Genomic DNA, 27,350 nt, shown 5'->3' with positions numbered 1-27,350 from the left:
TACAGATAAGCTTAGTAATACATATTGAATTTCTGATGAGATCTGTAATTTTGTATTTTTTGGGCAATTTTTGCCATTTTTGGTCAAAAAATGTGTATTTCCAAAACTACTTATCTGATAGCTTTGAAATTTGGTATACAGGTTTCCATAGATGAACTAAATGATATTTATAGAAATAATGATGACATCTGCAATTTTGAATTTTGGGGGCAATTTTTCCCATTTTTGGTCAAAAAAGCGTTTCTCAAAAAGTACTGGTCTAACAGCTTTGAAATTTGGAATACAGGTTTCTATATATGAACTAAGTGTGATATTTTGAAATTATGATGAAATCTGCAATTTTTATTTCTTGGGGGCAATTGTTGCCATTTTTGGTCAGAATATTTTATTCTCAAAAAACTACTCATCAGATAGCTTTGGTTGACATGTTCTTAGGGATGATCGGATGTGATATATTCACAGTATGATGAAATCTTCAATTTTGTATTTTGCAGCTTATTTTAGCCACTGTTTTCTGGCCACTGCATTGAGTTATCAAAGATTTCCACCTTCTTCATCAACATGTGTCAAAAATAGTTATTCTGTACATAAACACAGCGGAGCTATATCGGCCGCTAGGTCGCTTGTTTTTAAGAAAACATGTTCCTTAGGGGGCAACTGGTAACTGATAAAAAGAAAGTTTAACCTTCTTTAATGATGTTAATGTGTTTTAAATTATGCAGTGTGGAACCACTGTGCCATAGTCTTGGCTATTTATGTTAACCCTCTCCGCCAAAGTTGATTTTGGTCACCTCTATAAAGTATACCCTAGTCAAATTCTTTCAAGTTTTTGCCAAAATTTTGATAAAAAACTTAAGCCAGTGAAATGCGATGTTCATTTGGTCCAAAATTATCAAAAAAATTTCATGAAAGTTCATAAAAATTGGCAAAATGTTGCATTTACATTTTGGTGGGAAAAATTACAGCACTCAAAGGGTTAACTCAAATCTTGCATGATACCAATTAATATCTGTCTCTGTGAAATGAATGAGAAATCTTGTCAACCATTTTGAGAGTGTTTCTTATTGCACAAGTTATGTCAAAACATTTTGTAATGATTTCATGTTTGTATTATGCCAGGAACAAAGCGATATGGACCTAACTGGCACAAGCCTGACAGAGGGCCCAAGTCAAACTGAAGCTTTCCCAGGTAAAGTGAGTGAGGGTGAGCCGGAGCCGGCCATGAATTCCAGTCAGTCTGTGTCGTCGTTGACCAGGGTGGAGAGTGAACCTGTCTTTGGCAGACCAGAGAGAGAAGAGGCCAGCCTTATCCGGGTAGAAAGTGCAATCGAAATGGCTGCATCTGATGGTAAGAATGGATATATTTGTACACCTTAACATGTTCAGTGGTTTCTTTACGCTTCTCCCTGTAGACCTGTCATTGGAGTCAGGAGCCTTTCATGGTATCTTTTGAAAACTATTTAGAAGAACTTAAACAAAAATGGCCTCCCTGTGGACCTGTCATTGGAACCAGGAGCTTTTTGTCATATCTTCAGAAAAATATTTTGTAGAACTTAAGGAAAAAGGGAAATTTCTCTTCTCATATATTATCGATTTGATAGGGTGAAAATAAAAAAAACATGGAATTATATCGTAGATTGGTTCAAATGACGAGAAATGTTAAACAGAATTATTTCCTGAAGGTTTAATAACCATGACTGTGCAATTGAAATATTGAAATACTGTGTAATATACTGCATCTTTCAGATTTGGATATTTGCATCAAATGTTCTCATCAAAGATTGTAAGAAAGTCATGGAAAGTATAATCAAACCTTTCAGCAGGTAACTTAGAAAAGTTGCTGCAAACTATTAGTATTACCTGCCCTGATATGATACAGGGATGTAGAAAATAACCGGCAGCCGGCAAAAACAACTGGTTGTCAGGTAAATTTTGCCGGCTGTGAAAATTTAGTTTTAGTAAAAAAATTAGGACATTTTGCACAAACTTTATGTGCAAAAATACTACTTGTAACCACATATACTTTTTTTTTTTGCAATCTGTGACCAAAATTTTCTACATCCCTGCCGATAATTTTCTTGCAACCTGCATAGCGACGTACATGTCCTTTGATCATTAGCAATCCAAATATCGGAAATTATTGCGACCTGTCTAATTGGTCAAGTGACTTAAAGTTCATCTGCCCTGCACAGTTTGGCAGGCAGTCGTTTCTACTCAGCTTCAAAGATGTGATTTTACCATTGCCGTCAATAATTGGCTTGTTTCCGCAATACAGTCCCTCCAACAGTTTATGAAGAAAGCTGATCAATGGTACTTTTACATGCGTAGTACAGATTGCCAACCAGATTGAACACTCCACATTTATCAAGTAAAATACTGAAGTTCCTTCATAAGGTGTTGTAGGCAGAACAAACAGCGTGAATTTACAGTGAAACATACGCTGCATGGATGAGGAATTAGTCTGTTGAGGGAGTTAATATAAATGTGTTACCAAATGGTTGTCAAAATGTGACAGGAAGTAGGTCACTTCATGCCAGTGTCTCATACTGGCATACCTGTTTGGCCTTCAGATTTTAATGTTGCTGTATGTCCAAAAATTGCCTCCTTTAAGCTTTTCACCACCTTGGTTTTGGCCAAGCTCATTGTCGTCAATGGTTATTATTGACCTTTTCAAAGGGAATTGGGGTGACATGGTAACACATATGTATAAAATGTGAATATGAATTCAGAACTATGGGTCATTCAGAGGTCATCGCAGCCAAACTTGTTTCAGAATGCTGTTTAATTCATTGTGTTGTAACTTCTTCAAAAGCTAGTAATTTGATCATCTGATTCTTCATCATCCAGAATTCAGCATAGTGACCTGAGTTTGTGTTAAATTATAAGATAGTGTAGCATAAAGTTTCTGGTCGTACAGGTTTTAGCAAAAATATAACTTTGTAATTTTCAGGTCGTAATATGGTTAGCATTTCATTGTAGCAATTTTTGTACGGATTTATATTTCCTCTTTTCAACTGATGTGGCATTCTTGCAGTGCCTGGAGCAATAAATAACTAGAGACATAATCTTTAGGGAATGTGGATAATTAAAACATGTGAATGGAAAATGAGACTTGTTGCGTTTGATTTCAAACTCCTTCCCCATATGAAACTTTTGGAAGTGTGAAAATATGACACCAAAGTATGATTTGAACTTTCCTCAAACATGATAAATTGCTGAAATATATTGTGGAAAGTTTAAACTCTGGACAGATTTCTGAATGGTAAGCATTTCAGAACTAAAATCTGACTGGAGATTGAGTATTACACACATGCATATGACATAATCATAATATATGGATAGTGTGAATTTTTGCAAGATCATGAAAACAGGATGATTTCCCTCCCACCTAAATGCAATGAGTTTCGTGTCTTATGTGTAGTTGACTTATAATATGGCTTAATATGTACCCAGTATTGTACAGCTATGCTGGAATGGTTTTCAGAAAGCAAAGGAGTAATTTTTTTTCTTCAAATTTCAGTTGACAACATTGATGACAACTCTGTATCAGCTGGGATGCCGCCGCAAGTTGAGAATAAAGAAGTTCTCCCTCCACAGTCGACACAGCCAACGTCAGCCACGACGCCGACACAAGTCTTTACGCATCCTCTGTCACCAGAAAACGAGGACGGGGGAAGGTCAGGTTCCATAGACGAACTCACCCCGCCACCTCCCACCTCGGCAACTCAAACTACAGCGCCCAATGTCAGTATGATGAATAAATTAAATCAGCGTCCCCCTAGCAACAAGCCTATAGATGGCCATGGTGCGTGCCTGACGCCTAACGATCGGGACCGGCTCAGAGTCTTCATACATGAATTTACAGTGAAAGGCCTTCTGGGATACATGGAGAGACAAATTAGAATTTTAAGTGAACAGGTGAGATATTGCTGTCCCAGGTTATTCATTTAGATAGAAAGATTCTTAGTCAACCATCTATAGATATCTCATGGGTCTGAACACAATAGCTTGCTTTAGTTAATATCGGTGCCAAGCACATTCATACAAGATAACCGGCTCAAATGCTGCATGTTACATTTAGAAAGACAGATTCTCTATATTCCCGATTAGCTCAAGCAGAAAACAAAATTGATTCCACCAATTTAAAACTCAATAGGAAACAAAGGTTTGCAGAGTGTGAATTCAATAGCTACACATAATGCAGAACAAGTAATAGGTGTACCACTTCAAGGAATATGCCTAACTTACAATTAGAATATATCAGTCTGGAAAGCTTTAGGATACTGTCACCAACATGTTTTTCATAATTATTGTATCTCCACTTATTAAAATGGCAATGTTTTATATTCTTATTATTAAGCTGATGTATGTTAGTGAAAAATGTGAAAATGGTTGGGGTATTTCAAATTTAATATTTCGCTTTAAGCTTACAATAATCTTGAATTCTGTTAGATAATTACATCACTAAAAGTTTTGTGTGTTTTCGATATGGTAACAATCATAGACTGATTTTCAGTATATTTTCAAATTTTATTGCTCTGTGCTGACAGCTCCAATCCAGGAAGGGTTTTCAGAGGTCACTTTTCTCAGCTACCAAACGTTTCTTTGGTGGCAGCAAACAGGGAAGTCAGTCAGCTCAAACTCAGTCATCGGCCGGTGTCAAGTAAGTGTGTATCGTTTATTTTCAGTCATTCAGTCAGAGAATAAAGTCCTGTAAAATAAAAAAACACCAGAATAAAAATACATACACAGCAAAAAAATCAATCCTCGGCCACACAAGCAACTAGAAGCACAACTTGGTTATAATATAAAGTTTACTGTTTTGTGTCGCTGTAAAGGACCATTGAGATATGTATTGCATTACTATGAGTGGTGTTATGAAGTGTCCAAAGTTCATGTTTGTATAATTTTAAACATTTGCTGACCTTGTGACAGTTTGAAAGCAACTGTTGATGACATCACGTCCAGAACTCTGATCGAAATGTCATGTATGTTTGCGGAACAGTGGAGTCATCAAAGTCATCCCAGCTTGGTGTCTCTTTCATGTCAGCCGCCAAGCTGACTAGTAGAGCATTTGGTGCAATTTATTACGATCTGATCATTTGAGTTACCGTAATGATATAGCAATGCATCATATGAAGTGTAAATAACAGGTCAAAGATTAAAATATATGAAATTTTGTAGTGTTGCCATATGTGTTTCTTTTTAGTGAATTGTTTCTCAGCTTAGTTTTGTCGATTACAATCCAAATATTTTACTGTCAGTGTACAACCTATGCACTGTCTACACTTACATATTTAACAATCATTTTTGGTACAAATATGTCGTTTTGAAATGTGTTTTTTCTTGCTGACAGTCACACTGTGTGTGTCAGGTATTGTACCAGCATGAACCTGCCTCCCAGTGTGTGCATAGTGATCAGGTTATGGTTTATCAAAAATATCTTTAATTCATCGTTCCTGTCATCTCATGCCCACAAAAGTTCCTCCTGTGCATTGAGGAATCCTATGACTATGTTCTTGCCTTCTATGTGTTTTTTCATCATTGCATCAAAGGCCCATTGTAGGTTTGTAGGTTGGTTTATACATATCTAGCTATCTGAGTTAGGCCCACTGACTTCAGGTTGTCAGTAAATTAATTTTCTTTCCAGCAAAACATTAAAAAATGCAAAATTTTGCAGGTCAATATGACCAAAAGTAGGGTGATTAAGCACATTGAGGTAAAGATCAGAATACTGTATTACAAACTCATAAGTGTTTCACTTCAAGTTTCATGGGAATCTGTCATCGTTTTGTTGTCTATTACAGATACCCTCTTGAGTCACCAGAGCTTCAGATGAGGCGGCTGGCTGACTTGGCATTCTTGGTACAGAACTATGACTTGGCATACCAGTCCTATCATTCAGCTAAGAGGGAATATAACAACGACAATGCATGGATGTATTTTGCAGGTGCCCTGGTGAGTAATTCCCTTTGGATGCATCGATGATATCAGTGTATTGATATGATTTAAAAAGTATGCCGTGATATCAACTTCTGCTTCCCATATTTTGGAACCTACCATAAAAAAATTGCCCCTCTCTGAGTCTGAGACAAGACTTTAGTTATCCAGAACTTGATATTGCAAACTTCTTCAGTGTATGACACTGTGTAAGAGGCATTCTGTCTGATAAGTGGACTGGACACACCAGGAATTAAGAGTGATTCCACTCAATTCAGTCTCAAAGTAGGGCATTGGAGGTCTTACTTTTTCACTGCACAGGAAGAAATTACAATCAGACTTATAGACCGTTTTGAAAAAACAATTCATTGTTTCCGCTAGTCACAACTGAAATACGTGTATTGCACTTTCATTCCTGTACTTTTCTCAGCCTCATACTTTGCCAGAAAATACTATTGCATTAAATGAAATATGAGCTGCAATTTGAAAACCATCCAAGCAGCTCATCTGCAAACAGGATACTTATAATTGTAGTTCCGTCTCCATTTACAAACCATCAAGGTTGGGATGGAAACAAGGTCATAGTTCAATCTCCTTTATATAAGCAATCTTGAGACCACACTGTTCAAAAGGCAGTTTTTATCCATCTCTGTACTGTCACAACATCTTTGTCTTCAGAGAAAAACGCTAAAATGTACTGTGTGATTGATGTACTTGTATAGTGAAAGCTTATAGTCGTTTTCAGTGTTTTTATTAAGGCTGGGTACCCCTGTAAATGTTACCGGGGTTCACCAGTCATTTTACTGGGGTTCCCCTTGGTATATCAATGCAGTCAGATTAGAAGACAGCAGAAATGTTACTGGGATTCCCAAATCATTTATCAATATTCCCCGACCTTAGCAAAAACACTGGTATAATTTGCCTTGTTAGCATTACATTGACTGATATACAACACAGGTGTTTCAATCAAGCGAGCATACCATTAGCACTGGAAGATAACATTCATAAAAGTATGAAAGTAAAAATGAGGGAGAAAGAAGACAAGTGTACTGTTAAAAAACTCAATACATCCAGAACATTGGGCTGTTTCAAAGATGATGCAACATGTACATATTGAAATATGTATCTTGTAACACTAGGACTAGCAGTAGAGGTGTCAGAAATGATATTTTTTGACAACAGAGGTATGTCATCTCTGGACTCCTGGATCGTAATTATTCATAATTTTCTCCTGCAGGAAATGGCGGCAGTTTCTCTGTTTATGCAAAGTAATCCACAGAAAGCTTTCCCAACACACTACATGGAAAGTGCCATCACCACCTATCAGGGCACATGCAAGTAAGTATCATCTAATGCTCTCCACCAACAACTCGTATTGTTACCTACACAGGGTGAGCAAATCCAGTGGTCTGAGGTCTGGGGACAAGAAATATTTCTTCCTATCAGTGGTGAATTTGCATGTCTATTGGATGCAAAGACCAGTGACTATTAATTTGCATGTATGACAAACAAGGTGCGCGGACCAAGCAAACAGGACTGTAAGACATGGTCTCGCGACCACTTAATATCAGATAGAGTGGATTTGCCCACCGCTGTCTTTGATCGTGTCATTACCTCATATGTAGTGTCAGACCAACTGTGCTGCATTCAGAAAGTGGAGCTAAAGCAATTGGAAATCTTTCAAGATCAGTTGTGATCGAGAGAAAGTCATTGTTACCGATTTATCGACAAAGTGTTTCTGAAATGCTGTGAATCAATAGTGTGGTGTGAATCACTAGTTTGCAGAGTCAGTATCTTCCAATAGATAAGTGTCTACATGCAAGTGTGTGGGATAGTTTGGTGTTGATGGATCTTATGAATAGAAATGACCACTACTGGGTATAAGGAACCATCAATGCCATCAGCAGAAATGATGATTGCCCATGAGATGATTGATACTGGCTGTCTTAGTAATTTGAGTTCCGGGGTGACGGCTAAACAGCCAAACAGCAAGGCTGGCATTGTGTTTCAGTGGTGTGCAAGATATGATCAGCTCAACTGGCATATCTTTTGAAAACATTGCATCAATTAAATAAATCAACAATAATGGGATTTTATGCAGTGTTATTCCCTATTACACTCAGGACAAACTTCAAGGAGACAATGAATAGTGTGTGAGCTTTCAATGGATTAATTTCAAACTTTTTGCTTTCATTTTGATAAACAGAAATGCACAGTTTGCGACCAGGGCTACATTACTGAGCACAGAAGCATTGAAAGCCAGAAGTATGTACGCTGATGCTGCTATGCAGTTCATAAGGATGACTAGTGAGGTGAGCAAAAATAGAAATTTTTAATGCCATGAGAAACACAGTTTGCTACCAGTGAAGACTATACATCAGTGAGCAGTGTGAATTCTCCTATGGACAGAGGGAGATATTGGCAATCGGTGTCTGTTGCATGCAGAACCATCATGCAGAACTTCTTTTGAAGAAGATCTCTTTTTATTCAAATTTTTTCAATGTTAAGGATATCACTGCATGAAATAAATGAACATATATAAAAAGCACTTTTGAATCATAATACTGTGCAGGACGAATATGTCTTATCACAAGGTCAAGGATGTTTGTAATGTGAAACATGAGAGTTTGCCATCATAAAGTATGTGTGTTTAATGTCTAAAATCAGCAAGACTGAAGGCCGCTGAATCCACACAGAGTGGTTGAAGCAATTCTACATAATCCTGGTGGTTCCTGTGCTTCTTCAAGCCATTTGAGTACCTCCTGAGAAACTTCGGTAGTTTTCATAGTGAGGATGGGCACCATGTGCTTCAGGTGTGCCAAAAGTGTGGTTCCTCTCCATCATTAAACAATTTCTGAAAATGTTGATGGATGCAGTTCAATACTTGAGAGAAAATGATAAATTTGAAGCAAAGTGTGGTGATGATTTGTGTTTTGTCCTTCTCTTTGTGTTAATACAGGATTCTGATTTACGGAGTGCAGTGCTGTTAGAGCAGGCTGCCCACTGCTTCATTAACATGAAACAGCCGATGGTTCGGAAATATGCCTTCCATATGATACTGTCTGGTCACAGATACAGCAAAGCTGGTCAGGTAGGTATCCATACAGAGATTGATGATAGAAATAGACCAATGAGATCGTTGAAAATGTAGAGAAAGTCACGTCTCACATACAGCAAAGGTTGATGGCTGTCGTCATGATTCTAACCATTCACCCCTCCTTCACTGTGCATGAGTTCCACCATATCATTGGGAAACAATATAGGGTAACCCTTTCACCACCATGGTTTGGCCCAAATCAATGGTTATATCAGTGGTGATTGTGGACCTGTTAACAGGGATTTAGGGGTGAACAGGTTAAACCAAGCTGCGGAGAGGGAAGAATGTATAGGGTACATGCATCTGTTAAGTGTAAATTTATGTGCAAAGGAAATACGATACTCAACATCAGCTATATTTGATGAGAAAAATATTCTGAACATATGAAAATGGAAATAATATGCCAATTGTGTGATTTTTTTGTGCAGAGAAAACATGCTTTGAGATCTTACAGCCAGGCACTGCAGGTGTACAAGGGAAAAGGATGGACCCTAGCAGAGGTACGTTGACTCAGGTCGTTTTCAGTCTTGTCTCTGCTGGTATTGCTGTGTCACCAGCTCTTGCAGCATTAGTTCAATATTTGATCGCCAAGTCAGAACAGACTGCAATAAATGTGACAAAAGGAAGTTGATTAAAAACTTCCTGAAAATGCAGAATGTTAAGAAATGAAATTCTCATAATGGGTGGTCAAATGGGTGTTCATTCCAAAATGTTTCAGTGGGAGTCTAATCAGAGTTTCCTTTAAGGTTTTTAACTGTAGAGGGCGCTCTTGTATGGTGATATTTTCACTCTAGGATGGAATGAAATAAATATTATGTATTTGTCAGACAAAATAATAAGTAAATTTGTTATCATTGAAATTATTCTAATAAGACGTGTTCATGATTTTGAGTGCAATTCTCATGAAATCTATAGTGTGGCTCGTACAAGTATTTAAGGCTTTCAGATTGCTCGTTTGCTAAGTACATGCATGATTGCCTGTGTTTTTATTGTATGCAGCCAATTTACATGGCAGGGTTGTTCAGTATTTCAAATATTAATTTGATAATCTCTTTCAGGATCACATAAATTTTACAATAGGCAGACAGTCCTTCAACTTGAAGCAGCTTGATAATGCCACGGCAGCGTTTAAACACCTGCTGACAAACGACAGCAGGCAGACTCCACCCCAGCAAGCTGCATTCCTCAGAGAGTATTTATTTGTTTTTAAGGTAAGTCTTACCTTTCCACCACTCTTTCCTTATGAATAGGTCTACTAGCACTTTCCAAAACAATTTGGATGTACAGGTACTATCATATTATGGTGAAAGAGTTCAATGATGGTAGTCTGGGGTGGATTTAAGGCAGTCCTATGTGCTTGGCCAAACACCCAATGTGCAGCTCATTAGCACACTGTATATGAATTTTTCTCCAAATCGCCAATATTTTGAATTGGTTTTTGACCATTTAGTGAATTTAAAAATTGACCATCATTAAATATTTCTCGTTAATGTACACATGCATGTGCCACGGTGAATGTCATAAAAATATCCAGCAACCATATGCCGTTACTAAAAATATCCTGATGTAGTGAATGGCAAACCGTAACCATCTGCACAACTGAATGCTATTTAGTGCCATAGTACTAAACTATGTGCTGCTTCCTCAGCCTCCAAGTATTTTAGGAAATCATAATTTTGAAATTACGTTAAAAAGGAAGGATGAAATAATGCTCAACTGTGTTCAAAAACATACATGATGAACATATTGTTCTGGAACTGTAAATTTTAAGGACTGTACGACATTCAATCAACAAATTTTAGAATTTTGAGAGGATCATTGTTAAGGTAGAATGCGGGTAACAGTGACGTTAATCAGGATTTTTCTGAAACTTTCAGGAGATGTCTAGGATGAGATGAAATGTTAAAAAACGAGAAAAAAAGATGGGGTCCCCATGCAAATTTTGGAGATATGGCGCCCTTTATGTTGTCTCGCGAAAACATTTAGCTGAAATTGGTTAAAATGTTGTATTATTCGATTATCTAGTGTTATTGAATAATAAAACTGAAATATAGTAAAAACAATTTAACAGATTTATACAACACATGTCCCCGTATTGTATTGTATTAGTTTCGTGATCTGCTTTTGAAAATATCAGAAAATATAGCAACGTTTCCATGAATAGTGCTTTTATAAAAGAGCAAAGTTTGGCCAAATTTTGATATTTTCGTTGCAAATGTCATGATCTGAAATCTACGTTTTCTTTAAAGTCTCGCAAATTAGGCCCAACAATATATGGATTGCGAATCAAAAGAAAAAATGGGGGTCACCGCACAATTTTGTCAGATATGGTCATTTTTAATACAAAAAATTCTATACTGAAGCGCCCTCTAGCGACAGATCCCTGTTTAATTTGATATTCAAAACTTGTTTTAATAGGTATTACGTAAAGCTTAGTTCACTTAAATACTTCAAATAATCCCACATTTGTCACACTTAAAACGGGCCTGTTACACAAAGTTTGCTATCTTGGTGTGAACTGTTTTGACAAACCAAATTTGAAAGTCGCACCTCAAAGTAATTGTATGCTATATCGCGACAAGAACGCTTGCAGAAAGAACGTTCGTACGCATGCGCAGATACGATGCGCAATACGAAAATTCGCATTACCTGCAACCTACCTTAAATGATTTTCCTCCCTGAAATATTTGTAACCATGTTAAAATGATATACTTGAGCACCGCGCAGAACAGTTCTAACTTTTTTATATGTGTTGGTTGTGCTCCGGAATATTGAAAACATAATATTGTACGACTGGAATATTTCAATTGCATATAATCTGACATAGCGTAATATTGAAAGCGTAGGAAAACTCAATTTGTCCAGTTGGCATGCCTGCCTCTCTGCTCTAGGTTCCTTCAATCCTATGCTTTACTTTACAAGTTTGCTAGCATTCTTTTCATGGAATACTGGACAAGACTGCATGATGTCTTGAAAAGATAATGTTGCTAACTTCGTTTTCCAATTGTGATTTTCAGCAACAGTTGATCAGTGCAGCCAATGAAGGCTTGCAAGTTGGAATCCTACCTCAGTTACCCTTGCCAGTCATCGACAAAACAGCCACCCAAGTATTACTCGGAAGTGCCATCAGAGTCCAACTACCAGGTGAGTAAGGAAATCAAAAGACAACACACAAACAAATGAGAATTCAAAAATTTAAAGTTTATCTGATCAGACGATGTGACATCATTTCAGTTCTGACACAGATTTTTGAACAACTGTGAGAGTTTATGATACTAACAACTAGACTCTACAACTGCATTTTTTCCATGTTAGGCCATTTACTGTTCTTGGATTTTTTGAAACCTACCAGCCAGCCAGAGAAAAAACAAACAGACAAAAACACAAGTGTATTGACATAAGCTCATTTTTTGTCTGTTTTCTTTTGGAAAAATAATATTTTTTTTCGCAATAGTGTTAATATTGTGTTTGTCTTCAGACTAAGTTTTCTTAATTTTCTCTGAAACCTACCAGCACGCGGACGGCAAACAAAGAATATTTACTTATAAGCGCCTTAGCTACAGAATAATTTGTTGTCAGAAGTACATACCTTGTAGTAGTTGGCTGATAGATAAACCATCGTTTCCTCCAACAGCTGGAAAAGTGTTTGCCAGCTCAGTAAATTTTGATCAGACGTTCCGTCCGGAAGATGTGGAGAAGTGGAAGGATCTAGAGGATATTGCTGTCAAAGTGTCCAGTAAGCAGAACTCTCTGCCGTACAACTACAGACCAACAGTGCAATTATTCTCACAGCAGACCAACAATGGTTACAACCCAGTAGCAGTCATAGGAGGTGAGCTTAACTTCATTTTGTCAGGTACCCTCATCGGATCAGAGATTTTCTCAAAGTTCAGATATTCTGTGAAACCTCAGTTATGATAAGTAACATATGGATTACAGTTTAGAATTATTTGGTACAGCTTTCAGATAAACCAAAACTCTAAATGAGACGGCAGTCAATTTTTCCCATTTGACTTCAACAAAGTCATAAAGTTTTCTTTTCCTGTTTGTGTGATATGAATGATAATGACTCTATTTCACCAGTAAAAAAATGTGTCAACATTACTGGTGGGGACCAGGGAAGTAGTTCTAGTGGAACTAATCAAGTCCCTGGCCCAGAATTCATAAAATTATGATATCAAAGTAATATAGTTTGCCATCCTTTTCAATAAGTACATATTACATTTCGACAGCGAGGACACATCACATAGAAAACAAAAAAAAATACAGAGATTCACTGTTCTGAGTTCAAAGAAAATTTTTAAGTGAGGTTTTAATAAATTTCTTGATTGTACAGATTTTATCGTCATTGGAATTTCGTTCCAATGCTTAGCAATAGAATAATATATATTATTTTGAGTTAATTTTAAATTTACCTTTGGAATAACAAAATTGTCGCCAGTAGCTAAACGTGTTTCATATGTATGTGAAATTGATGAAGCATAACGATCTACTGAATGCCATAATGACCAGTTTTTAAGTCAAAAGCAAATACACAGGTCTGAAACTTACAAAGTTTATAAACATTGAGAATTCCAAGTTGCTGAAACAATGGAGCACTGTGTGTAATGTTACTAGAAAAAGTTATCAGTCTGACCACTCTCTTTTGTAATCTAAAAATACTGAGTAAGTAGGTTTTATACGCATACCCCCATATTTCAATACAATGCATTATATGACGGAGAATAAGACAATTGTACAATAACAATAAAATTGATTGTGGAAGATAATGACGTAAATATGATATAAAATCTACTTTTTTTACTAACCTTTTTGATAATTGTTTAAGTGTGATATTTCCATGTTAAAGAAGAATCCAGAGTAACCCCAAGATAGATAGCAGAAAAAAACATTTTGAATTGCCAAATCACCAACAAATAAAGCACCCTGAGGGTCAAAATTTCTGCGAGCAGTTTTAAAGATAATGTAGTTTGTTTTGTCAACATGAACAGTAAGCTTGTTGGACTTGCACCAGGTATGTACTTTTGTTAACTCTGTATTTAAAATATCCAGATCAATTCTATGTATGTTATCTGAATAAAATAAATTGGTGTCATCAGCAAATAACCTGAATTGAAATATCTGAGATGATTTGCTGATATCGTTGATATATATTAAAAAGAGAAGAGGGCCTAGGATAGATCCCTGTGGAACTCCGCAAGGGATTATTTGAGTTTTTGAAGTACAGTTGTTTATATTAACATACTGTTGTCGGCCTTCAATGTAAGTCTTAAACCAGTTCAGAGTCGACCCTCTAATCCCATAATGACTTAGCTTTGATAATAAAATTGTGTGATTTATCGTGTCAAAAGCCTTTTTAAAATCAATAAAAATACCAAAAGTAACATAACCATCGTCAATTTGCTTAGATATTTCAGCTATAAGGTCTGCTAATGCTAATTTTGTGCTATGCTTCTTGCGAAAGCCGTACTGATTGTCGATTAGAACGTCAAATTTTTCCAAAAATACACTGAGTTGTGTATTTACAACAGATTCTATGATTTTACTAAAAACTGGCAATACAGAAATAGGCCTATAATTGCCAATTTCATATGCACAGCCCTTTTTGCAAATAGGGGTTACTCTTGCCATTTTTAACTTTTCCGGGAATATACCCTGGGATAATGACGTATTAATAATATGAGCAAGTGGTTCTACTATATAATCAGCTGCTTCTTTTACAAGCTTGGGGTGTATTTCGTCAAAACCTATAGCTTTACAAGGATCTAGTGAATTAATTTCTTTGAGTATATCATATGGCAGAACAGGATGAAAGAAAAATGACTGGGGTTGTCGATCATGAAGATACTCACTAAAATTGGTAGTACAGGTTATTTGTGATTCCAATGTTTGCCCAATTTTAACAAAAAAAGAATTAAAAGCTTCTGCAATATCTTTACCTTTGGTAACAAATTTACCAGGATTACCATCATCTTTTAATTTTTGTGGAGCTGTATTTTTAGAATTCTTGTTCAGTATTTCATTGATAGTCCTCCACGTGTTGTGATCATTTCCAACAGACATAAAAAGTCTGTCACAAAAGTACTTCTTCTTGGCCTTCCTCAGTAATTTAGTCAACAGATTGCGATATAATTTGTACTGTTGATGAATTGGCGAGTTTTTACAGTGTCGTTTTGTTTTAGAAAACATCCTTTGTTTGTTTTTAATTGAAACCAGGAGACCTTTTGTTAACCAAGGTTTCCGTACACGCTTACGTGGCATTGTTATGCATTTAACTGGTACGTGTTTAATCGCCATATCATGAAACAACTTGTAAAAATTATCGTAAGCAGCATTAGCATCATTTGAATTATAAACATCATACCAAGAAATATTAGCCAAGTCAGCTTTAAAAGAGACTGGATCAAAAGAGGAAAAGTCATGCTTGTAATCAGATGTTTTGACATTGAATACATGTCGTAGCTCTTTAAAAATTGCGAAAATAGGATAATGGTCACTTATATCAATTTCGATAGTACCCGCTTCAATGAAATAATCACGGAAATTTACGTGACAATGATCTATTGATGTGGAGCTATGACCAGTTACTCTAGTCGGTATATCAACAACTTGATAAAAGTTATTTCCATTAAGAGTAGCGATATAATCATTGAACACATTACTGTTCCCAGCTGCATCAATGTTGAAGTCACCTAACAAGACACATTTCTTATTACTCAAGCTTAGTTTATCAAGGCAATCTGTCAGACTGATCAGGAATTCCTCAGTAGATGTATTTGGTTTTCGGTATATAACGCCTATTATGACCTTAGTATTATCAAGTACCGTTTCAACAAAAATGCATGCTTATTTGTATAGGCTGAAGAATTATCTTGCTCTATTTCAGACAATTACTTTTATTTATCTTTACTAAATAAAGAATTCAACATTACAATATTGCATCGTTGAAATACTTTAAATCGTTCTATTCAATTACATTCTACCAACAATTTGCCAATGGTTTGTAAATCGATACTGATGAGTCAATGTGTCATTTCACTAATGGGAACTCTGGTAGCGGCAATCTTAGGGGGAAATGGACAAATACGTATTTCCAAAATTACTGAAAGGTTTCTTAACATCAAAAATGAGATGAAAACTTGTTTGTTATTTTGTTTCATCATGAAATCTTGACTGTAACATATAACAGTACTTTGAGAAGGCATGACTTTCCATCCATCCGATAAATCAATGTTAAAGCCGTGAATGGCTCATTGAAGTATTCTGCAATTCTCTGTTCACAGAGTCCATCACATTGGAGGTGAAGTTTGTCAATCCGCTGAAGATTCCTTTAGTACTGACGGACATGACTATCATCTGGAAGTTCCTGCCGATGAAGTACCTCGTTGAAAACGATGAAAACCCGGGACAACAGCCAGCCATGATATCCAATGAAGGTGATAGTGGTGTTAAGGTGTGTTGCAATCTTTAACCCAAACACTTTCAGTCTTGAAATTTCTCGTCATACTAATGTAAAATTGCCAATGGTTTGACAGTATGGTCAAAATGGCCAGCAGAGCTACAGTATTGTGGTTGATGTCTGTGTAGCAGAACAGCAGTTGTATGCCTGATGTTTATGTAGTAGAACCACAGTTGAATTCCTGATGTTTGTGTCGCAAAACCACAGTTTTACTTTTACGCTTGGGTTTTGATAGCAGAACCACAGTCATATGCCTAATGTTTGTGTAGTAGCAGAACCACAGGTGTGTGCCTGATGTTTGCATATACCAATATAATAACTATTACACCTCAAATAGGCAAAATGGATAGAAATCATGCAAATGTTACTAGCATACCAGTATCATACTAAAAAAGCTAGTCACTGTACTTTTCTGATGAAATGTTGTCAGTTCAAAATATGCAAATGTATCATGTGACCTCTTTAGAACCAATCAATACTACCTATACAGTCACGTATTACTCAGAATGGGTAATCCTTATCAAGCTCTCCGTAAGCACTTGTTAATATCTCTGTGTATTTTTTGTTTGCATATATTACTTATTTGTAATATATCATCTTCTGATGCGTGTCTATTTGAATTCTATTTCAGATGTCTCTTGCTGACACTGTTGTAGAAACACAGATTATCCCTACCTTCATACTCAATGGTAACGAAAACAAAATTGTAAGTTCTTCTTCCCATCAATGGAAAATATCATACACTCCATTATTCGGTTAGACAGATTAATATCACTAGGATTGTAAACCCACAAAGGATGTCAGTATTATCATCCAAAATTTATATTTCAGTATTTGAAAGTGTTTACATGTAAAGATCGAGAGAGAAGTATCACCTTGACAGTGGAGTATATATTTAGATGAACAGTGACATTTTACATGTAATTCCCAATGAAAGCATGTCTCAGCAGACAAATTGGTTTCCTATTGCTTAGTCACTCAGCAAAGGATAGTTGAGTGACCATGCGTATAGTAAGTCAATGAGCTCAGTAATGTCTACTTAATATCTTTGTTCATTTAGAGATTGAATATTTATGTGATGAAATCCTTTGTACTGATAAGATTAATCATGTCCATTTGTTTGTGCTAGTAGACATGACATTGGAAAAAACACAACTCATACATTTCTTTGACACCACAGGTACAGCTGACCGTGACCCCACACCAGACTGGTGAAATGCACATCATGGGTGTGGCCTACAGTCTTGGAACCACGCCGCCGACCAACACGCAGCAGGCTGTGATGGACTCCAACAGGGACAGCCAGTCTAATAACCCTCTGCAGTCCAAAAACATGGCCAAGAAGCCAAGCTATGTCAGCGGTATCTCAGTGAAAGGAAGGCAAGATCTGGATGTACAGGGACCGAGGTTAAACACTTCTAAGACAGAGAGGGCTGGTATAGTTTATGGACCGGACAGAAGGCTTGACCCTATCATAGCACCACCGATGCCACTCTTACAGGTAGGTTTTCAGGCAAAAACCACCTCATCTAAGTACAGTATGTTGCATCCTGTTTCTCAGGATCTCACCAAGGCAGTATCTCTTTATAGCTTTACATGAACATGGTTGTACCTTTACTCTTTCACCACTATGGTTTTTCCCAAATCCATTGTTTTCTATGGTAAAGTTGGACCTGTACACAGGGAACTGGGGGTGAAAGGGTTAAGGCTGGTTGTGTTCAGAGGTTCAATTACTCACAAGTCTTAGATCAGAATTTCATAATGCTTTAGAATACATTTAGTTTGTTTGAATTTTTCATTTCAATTCACAACAGTCAGTATTACAATTCTTAGTACATTATGTCATCATGCATCAACAAATTAAAATACTTGATGGTACATGTTAAAGAAGTTTTTGCGGTAGTGTAACAATAGCCCACTAGCCTCTGTATATATAATGCAGCCACTCTGTTTTAGCTGAGTTTATGGGTGTTCATGCCATCACAGAAAATGACAATAAAATCAGGAAAATATTCAAACATTGAAATGATAAGGTGTGAAAAGCCTCATATACAATTCTTGTTTTCTTTGCACATCAGGTGATTTTCAGTAACTTCCCTACCTCCATGCTGTGCGGTGAGGTGCAACAGATAACAGTGGAGTTCACCAACATAGGAAAATGTGCCCTGAGCAAACTGTGTGTGTCATCAAAAAATCCAGAATTCTTTACATTTGGACTCATAACCGATCTCAAGGAGGCAACCCAACACGTGTACAGGACTGTGCCGAAGGACGAACAGGAAAGGGCATACAGGTGTAGCGTGTCTGAGTTGTCCTGTGTGACAGAGATCGCCTTACCAGACAGGGTACTACCCCCAGGGGCCAGCGTTAGTCTACCCATGTGGCTCAGGGGACCAGAGACAAGCGGCAGGCATGAAGTCAACCTTCTGTTTTATTATGAGCCAGTAGAAGAAAATGACATCATGAGGTAAACACTCTAATTTGTCCATTCCGTGAAGAGAGAAAATCATGGTTTAGATCATCATGGTTGATATTGTGTTTAGTATCATGGTAGATATTATGGTCAGTGTGGATTGGTTGGATATCACCATAATTGATATTATGTTTGGTACCATGGTAGATATCCCTCATGGTCAGCGTGGATGTCACCATGATTGATATCATGTTTGGTATCATGGTAGATATCATGGTCAGTGTAGATTAATTTGATATCACCATGATAGATATCAAGTTTGGTATCATGGTAGATATTATGGTCAGTGTGGATTGGTTGGATATCACCATAATTGATATTATGTTTGGTACCATGGTAGATATCCATCATGGTCAGCGTGGATTGGTTTGATATCCCCATGATTGATATCATGTTTGGTACCACGGTAGATACCCATCATGGTCAGCGTGGATTGGTTTGATATCACCATGATTGATAGTGTGTTAGGTGTAATGGTAGACATCTTGGGCAGTGTGACTTGGTTTCTGAACATTACACATGTCTGAATTGAAAATTTGAAGTGCAGGAATGCTTGTGTGTCAACATTTGTTAAATATGAATGTCTTATTCAGCTTGAGTTTGGAAATCCTAATGTTGTTTGTGATAACAGTCAAATACATGGCATTTTAAATCCAATATGCATTTCTTTTGCTCGTTTCTTTGCAGACATCGAGTATTACGTCATTCTGTAGTTCTAGACACCAGTAATTCCATTTCTCTTCGAACCACTGCCAAACGAGGAAGTTCAAGCCAACCCAACTGTCAGACTACAGATGACACTCTACTAGTGTCATTGGAAGTTGAAAACATGAACCAAGTAAGCATTGCTACTTTCTTTCACCCTTAACCACCATGGTTTAGCCCAAACTCATTGTTATAATCGGTTAATGTGGATCTGTTTATGTGGAATAGGGATGAACAGGTTAAAAAAGATGGGCCAGAAGTGCATGATAGACTAATTGTGTTACAATCATATAGTGAAAGAAACTGTATAGAGCAATAATGCCTCAAACGTAGAATAAAAACATTACAAATGCTATAAAATCATAGTACATTATTGACAACCATTAGATTAGATGATCCTAGACTTTTATTTTTTTCACAAAATGTAAAAATTTCCTGTGTAGGTAGTTGAATTTGCACTTTTGATAGCTTCTATTGCATCCAATACTGAGCAGTTGAACTTGACAGATCTCCGTAACCTTTCCTTGCTAGTTTGAAAATGTTCCTAGGGCTACACGCTTGATGTTTTCTAATATGTTTGCATTGCAGAAGATATATAGGTCATGTTATAGATCTTTTGCTGTGAGTACGTATTTATTTGTATGTTGTGTACACTAAAATTGTCTGTTTATTTGTCACCAAGGTTCATGATGCCACCATCACAGAGTTCAGCATAGAGCAGGTTTCATGTGTCAGTAAACAATGGTTGCTCACACATCTCAGCACAAGTAGAAAGTCAGGTAAGATAACTTGAGTATGATGTTGTATCTGTTTGTTTTTATTAGCCCATATTTGGTATGTGTATAAATACCAAAAAGAGCTTATATGGTGAGTCAGTGGCGTCTGTATATCTGTATGCATGTATGTATGTTTTGCGTGTAGGTTGGTCACATAACAGTCTTTGGTCACTCCACAGACCTTGGACATTGTTCATGTTCCTTGCCTGTTTGAGAGAGATTTTGACAGTTCTGGTGACATGTAAGCACTGAGAGGATAGTACATGAATGAATGCTGATGTGTGTTTGTGGATGGGTTGTTCTGGCATACAAAGGGATTGTCTTCTTTCTGTGTGTGTATATCTATATCCTATAGTATTCTTGGTCGATCCCCAAGTTCCCAAGTTGTGTTTGTATATCTCTTTAGAGTTTTCAATACTTTTGCCAACCTTGTTTAAGTGACAGTTGATGTTAATTCAAATAATTTTGATATGTTATAAAATATATACCAGTATTGATAACAGAACATTAAATAATAAAGAAAAAACAAGACATTTACGTGTTTCAGTGATACTTTGAATGTGTGTACTCCTCATCTTTGTACATGCCCTGCAAAGCAAAGGTGTTATTACCCTTTTCATGTGTAGCTTTTCAGACAAAAACAAACAAGTTTACAAAGGAAACCAATGTGTATCCTTCATGTGTCTGTATTCCACTGACTAATTAGTCATTTCTAGCATTTACTATTTACGTTATCATTATCACTGGGTAATACTTCGATAATATTTCTTCTGATCATGTTCATCTGGTTGACCTGAATATGCAAGTTTTTTTAAATCTGCATATTTCTTTCCAGATGTTAAAATAAATCCCAGAGAAGGATGTCTGATGTGCTTGAAAGCACAGAAATGTAAAGCTGTACAGGGTGAGTGGTGATCTTCACATTTCCAACTGTAATGTATTGTCCCTTCCTCTGTCGTCGTCATCTTCATCTGAGAGTTGTTTCCTCAAAACATCTGAGTTCCAGTGCCTGAAGTATTTTCCAAAGACTGATAAGTTTGCCACTAGTAGGATCAGATACCTTACTCGTCCGATTAAAAGCACTAGCTCGTGTATAAGCCCCCCGATTTCAGAGGATTTTTGAAAATGTTGTACATCCGTGTATAACGCCCCACCCTAGATTAACGCAAATACAGAAAGGTTAGGAGAGTATAAGTGGTCGTTAGAGTTGGTAAAACTACTTTTCAGATCAAAGAAACCATCAAAAGATGTTAAAACAATGGGACATTGAAGGTGCTGTGACACCATCGTAATGAAAATGGCACGCTTTTCCAGTACCTTTATGATTTCATAACCCTCCGTCCCCATCACCTAAATAGAATAGCACCACTGTGCAGTCCCATCTGCCATTGTCTATTTTCATTCACATCCATGATGCTGGTTTTCTGTCCTCTAAACATGCACCGTCATTTGTTTGAAGCACCTATCCTTTCATCTGTGAAGAATTTTACCGGTGACGATTACAATTTTCACTGCTATGTTGTGTTGTTTTCATAAATGCTGACTGTTTGATAATGAAAATTTAGTTGCTTATACATGCAGCCTGTGCATGCTGGTTCACAGTCCACACTGCTGTCGAATGGCAGCATACATGGTTTTTGGCTGTGGTTGTCTATTAGTATCAGTGTGATCGAGGTATGCCAGTTGATGAAGATCATGAGAATATATATCTCTTTTGTCTTTACAATTTCTTTAGATGTGAGTCGATTTTTGAAAGTGATTGAGTGGTGTTCAATAATCATTTTGACATCTGTACTGGTCAGGTTGCTGTATTTGTACCATCAATATACTGGAATAATACATTATATTTTTATTATAATCACACATTTGTGCACAAAGGGTTTGAATAAACACTTAAGCGTCTATCTTTTCTTTGTTTTTTTTTACACGTATTAACCAGAAGCAAAATCATGATTAGTAATTTATTTATCAAGAAAAGGATCTCTGAGATACGCAGTCTGTGGATAGAAATAATGATCAGATTTAAGTAGGTTGTATTTGCAGTTGTGTGAGTCAGCGGTTGTGCATAAGCAGCGATTGCCATGGTTGACCAGAATCAGTTGAAATGGGTGAGCAGTGTGCAATTTTTACCTTTACTTCACAGCTGTCACTGTAAAGTCTGCAAAATCTGCTAATTTATCTTCATTCTTTCAGGTGACTTTGGGGAAGAGGTCCTTTTCACAAACGTGGTGTTCAGTCAAGACCAAGAGGTGAGCTGAATAATGTACTGATCAAGTGTGACATTCCCTTTTAGGGACTTGTTGTACCTATCTCTGTATCTCAATGAACACTTGTCACTCCTGCTCACAATTGCCAGGATGTGCGACACTGCATTACATTATCTAGAAGTTTCACATGCCGGTGATTATGATACTATAGGGTTATTCACAAAATACGGCCCTGTATGGACGAGGGCTCAGTGAGTGACGTATTTGACGAGCCGAAGGCGAGTCCAATACGTCACTCACTGAGCCCGAGTCCATACAGGGCCGTATTTTGTGTATAACCCTATTATTATACACCTCCCTCCATTAATCGTCCGTATAAACTAATTCTATGGTAAATTTTGAGGGATGCGGCACGCGCGATATGAGTGAAACGCGCGCGATTGTTGAAATAAAATTGCTACAAACCCCTGAAAGCGCGTCGCGCGTCTCCCGTATTCGGGACTCCGCGTACTATACAAAATACGGAAAGTTATTGGACGGTCAAACTCCCATAGGTTACGGCAGTAGGTGTATAATAATGTAAAGTATTTTTGTTCAGGCTTGGGGGGGAGATAAGTAAAAAATGTGAGAACCCTGTTACCATATCTGTTGTCCCGTAATACGATTGCATTGAAATCACATGATGAACCAGGTAACATAACACGGGGAACCAAGTAAAATTTAATATGTGACCGTCCCTAACAAAAAAACTGTGTATGCAAGGGAAGTAACATATGCAAAATGATAACACCATTCTGCCATAACATTGTGATAAGTTTGCCCTGATGTTGACCTTTTATAATATGCATCTTCAAAATTCCAGAACAATAAAATAAATGTGTTGTAACTGTATAGGCCAAGTATTGTCGCCATTCTTTATGAATGTCTGAATCAACACGTCTTCAGATTTTCATTAATGTAGTACATAGCTTAACAAGCCGTACCTTAAATATTACTACCAGATATAATTGCTCTGGTGTTTCACGGTTAAGGCAATTCATTCTTCTTTAAGATGATATATTAAAAATTGGCAGATCAGTACTTTCCAGCAGCAGTGGTACTCTCGCAAACATGTCTTATAATTTTTGGGTGCACATTTTGTCAACAAGGCGTCTTTCTCTTGCTAACTCTCTTTTTCTGTTTGTACATTTACATTTGAACAGATTGATAGTTCCAGAACGCCCTGTTCAGACTTCTACTTCTGGTCCAAGGGACTTCCCCCGTCGGCGTTGTCTCTCTTCACAAAGAGCAGTGCAAGCACACCCAAGGACATACTGACTCCGGACACGGACACAGACACCAGCTTTTCCATGGAAGACAGCAAAGCCAAATTGGAATCTGCTGTAGACGTGGGAATGACCCTGATTGTGCTGTGGAAGGTCAGTTCAAGGTCATCTTGTTGATGAGCAGTACCTATACGATCTGTGTAACTATGGTACCATCGGTGTAATGACAGTTTTCACCTTTAACCCCCAGTTTGAATGAAGAGTTCCAAAGTTTTAATACAAAATCAAAGGGTTATACCAATATTTGATATTGAAGGGATGAACACAGCATAGGATGTAAGCTGTCCTGCCAGCATTGTTAGTTTTCACCAGACTCCTTTATGTTTAGCAGAGTATGGCTTTACATACCTATGTAAGAGTGTGTACGACAGAAGAGGTGAGCTCAGGTCACCATTTCCTACACAAAAGGTGAACAAAGGTCACTGCAGGTCAAAAGGTTACCAAGAGACACGTCACTCTATTACATGCACAAACAGTGAGCACCATAACTTTATAAGATTTCTGAACACATCAAGTCAATTCAGGAGTTTCTTGAAATTTCCTTGAGTAAACCCTACACCAGTAATTGTAGAATGTAAATTTCCTTGGGTCAAGGAGAACAAACTAAGTCACTGGGTTACCAAATTGACACGGAAGGCTGTCTGTACATATGTGCGGTTTGGTACATTGATTTCTAAAATCATTTTTTTTTCTCTGCTTTTTTCTCATGCAGGCCTTTGTAGTTGGGGATGACGGTAACTGCAGTGTTATCTGTGGCCAGCACCATGTTCCCATCTCTGTCATTGAACAGCTGGAATCCTCACAGCCACTCTCCAAGGTTAGGAAGTAGAAAGCAAATGTGTGGACTCTGATAAAATATAGCGTTAAAATGTCGATTTCTGAACAGTGTATCCAGTTTGCTTCTTGTCCAGACCTCTATCCATTCATATGTTGTCTGCAGAAGAAAATTTGTGGGAAAAACAGGGAATGGCTTGAAGCCAGTGTTATATCACAGATCGTTGTGCAGCATATGATAAAGTACCAGTGTTGACAACAGTAGACTTCAGTAGCAGTGATTGTGTGATCTTCAATAGGAAATATTCAACAGTACTTTGCGAGGACAGATATTGATCAAGTGTAGTGAGAAAATGACCTCATGGTGACGCTGTGCAAGAGCTCTAGCAATTTCGCTAGATTTTTGTTTTCAAGCAAGTTGTCTTTTCCCATTGTACTTGAGTAATCTTGGTTAGCTTGTATCTTCAGTCTGTATACTCATGCAATTCATAAGCTGTTATTGTCTTTTTTAACAGCCACTGGAGCAGCAACCTCCCATCAAGTTCATCAAACAGGTTGAAACATACCGAGATGAAGAGCCAAGTGTACAGACTCTGTCCCAGCTAGTACAGTACAGTCTGGAATTCACACAAACCATCAACCACTTTTTCCAAAAATCAAGGTAAGCCTGTTTGAAGATTTATCAAAAGGACGGGCCCTGTGAGTTACAAGATGCTGGGCATTAGAATTCACATACCCTTCCAGTAATTTTTTTCATGGATTATGTAGTTTCCATTAATTACTACAGAAGTAGCATCCTGTTAGATACATGTGTACAAGCTGAAATAGAAGTTCCCTCCTACAGGCTGTAGGTTTTGGTCAAATTCATGAAGGCAAAATTTACATTTTTACCAATGTCTAACTGTTAAAAAAAAAAAAATTCATTTAAGTCATCGTGTCCCATTATTGATTGTACAGTTGTAGTTGAATGTAGTATATATAACGTTCTTCTTGAACTTCCTGTAGTCTCAAATTCCTCCCCACACACACACAAAATCCGCCAAATACTTATTTTACTTCTATTACAAATTGTCAATGGTTATTTTTAGAGTCAGTCCGCGCATAGTCGTGCTTGTTCCTAGATCAAACCAAGGTAATTGTACAAGCTGTGATGTTAAACTGCCTTTCTTTGATGTTTCCCTATAGTTAGAGCTGGCTTGGTGGCACAAATCAATAATGTTGCTCTACTTCGAACAAAGTTTCCTTCAAGGTTATCTGAAATGATTCTAGTTTGACTGCCTCTCTCCCCGTCTGCCCTCAGGTTATGTCTATTACCGGTAAAACTTCATTTACACAACTGCTGTCAGGTGAAACTTGAAGTTGTTGTCAACTTGCAGAATAACAACCCCTATGACAGGTGAGTAAGCTCTGTGCAACACCATCCATGCCTATGCATTGCCAATCATGGTGTGAAACCACATTTTACTACTACTGTAAGATCTATTCTAGAGTATGGCTCTGTTGTGTGGTCACCCCACCAGAAGGGCCGGTCAGAAAAAATAGAGAGTACAAATTAAATTTGTGAAATACATTTGTCGCAAACTCAATGTTCACTGCAGTAAATCCAGCTACCCATTTTATTGCAGAATTCTGAACATTCCTAAGTTACACAATAGAAGACTAACCCTTGACATGTGCTTTTTGTACAAAATAATTCATTCACATTATGATGCTCCAGATATTCTAAATCAAATCTGCTTTTATGCCCCCAGTAGAAATTTACGCAGGAAACCCCTTTTTAAACCAGACTTGTGTTCTGTTAATTGCAGAAATTCTCGACAGTGCCCAGATGCATGTCTGTTTTTAATGATATCTCTTTTAATGTAATATAGATATTTTTTCTACGCTGTGTAGTTTTAAAACTATTTTATCCAGTCATGTTAACAGTTCTCCTTTTTGATTTGTGTATGTTTTTTTTTTTTCAATTTAATGTATCGTGCTACTTTTATGGTTGTCTTGTATATTTGTCTTGTGATTGTGTGACTTTTTTGTTTCGCAGATCTGTCAGTGGGTTTGCCCGTTGATCTGTGTATCAAATAAAATAAAATAAAATAAAAATAAAATAAATACCCTTTTCAGTAATAGAGCGCGAAGCCACTGCAGTGAACTGCAATAAAACTGCTCACACTAATTAGTTTCAGCTGTAGCCAGCTGGCAAAGTCGACAACATTGTATGTCCCATGCAGACAGTTTGTCTGGGGAAGTTGAAATAAAAAAGATTTGTACATGGACCAGTGCATGGTAATGTTACAATGTATCTTAATCTTGAACACAGGGTGCCAATCGTAAACTCTCATTTACAACTCGAGCCTCAGACAGAGCTAGTTTTGCCTTTGTACAGACTTTTTGGTCTTTATCAAATAGCCTTGTTCAACACCAAAGTGGCCACGGCTACAGCTGAAACTAATTAGTGTAAGCAGTTTTATTGCAGTTCACTGCAGTGGCTTCGCGCTCTATTACTGCAAATGGTTGTAGATGAAATCCAGTGTTCTCCACAGCTTGGAAAAACAGAGGGGACAGCCAATTTACATAACAATGTATAATTTGCATATTCT

The 27,350-nt window shown here is 37.2% G+C and overlaps 1 protein-coding gene across 1 annotated transcript in view; it reads left to right on the top strand.

The window, feature by feature from the left end:
* The window catches only part of LOC139147828 (trafficking protein particle complex subunit 8-like), a 46,112-nt gene that overhangs the window by 14,311 nt on the left and 4,451 nt on the right, over positions 1–27,350 (top strand). Inside the window, exons 6-28 of the mRNA XM_070719038.1 lie at positions 1,120–1,348; positions 3,521–3,918; positions 4,551–4,663; positions 5,808–5,958; positions 7,178–7,278; positions 8,147–8,252; positions 8,900–9,031; positions 9,466–9,537; positions 10,096–10,248; positions 12,055–12,181; positions 12,672–12,869; positions 16,321–16,490; positions 17,128–17,202; positions 17,677–17,997; positions 18,575–18,963; positions 19,657–19,807; positions 20,357–20,453; positions 21,286–21,354; positions 22,644–22,699; positions 23,860–24,075; positions 24,695–24,799; positions 25,272–25,417; positions 26,057–26,152. Coding sequence (XP_070575139.1) covers positions 1,120–1,348; positions 3,521–3,918; positions 4,551–4,663; positions 5,808–5,958; positions 7,178–7,278; positions 8,147–8,252; positions 8,900–9,031; positions 9,466–9,537; positions 10,096–10,248; positions 12,055–12,181; positions 12,672–12,869; positions 16,321–16,490; positions 17,128–17,202; positions 17,677–17,997; positions 18,575–18,963; positions 19,657–19,807; positions 20,357–20,453; positions 21,286–21,354; positions 22,644–22,699; positions 23,860–24,075; positions 24,695–24,799; positions 25,272–25,417; positions 26,057–26,152 — 3,671 coding nt within the window. The remainder of the gene's footprint in view (positions 1–1,119; positions 1,349–3,520; positions 3,919–4,550; positions 4,664–5,807; positions 5,959–7,177; positions 7,279–8,146; positions 8,253–8,899; positions 9,032–9,465; positions 9,538–10,095; positions 10,249–12,054; positions 12,182–12,671; positions 12,870–16,320; positions 16,491–17,127; positions 17,203–17,676; positions 17,998–18,574; positions 18,964–19,656; positions 19,808–20,356; positions 20,454–21,285; positions 21,355–22,643; positions 22,700–23,859; positions 24,076–24,694; positions 24,800–25,271; positions 25,418–26,056; positions 26,153–27,350) is intronic.

The sequence above is a fragment of the Ptychodera flava genome, chromosome 13 (assembly GCF_041260155.1).
Source record: "Ptychodera flava strain L36383 chromosome 13, AS_Pfla_20210202, whole genome shotgun sequence".
In the NCBI taxonomy this organism is placed as follows: domain Eukaryota; kingdom Metazoa; phylum Hemichordata; class Enteropneusta; family Ptychoderidae; genus Ptychodera; species Ptychodera flava.
Note: the sequence above shows the minus strand (reverse complement) of the source record. Positions and strands in the feature narration are given on the sequence as shown.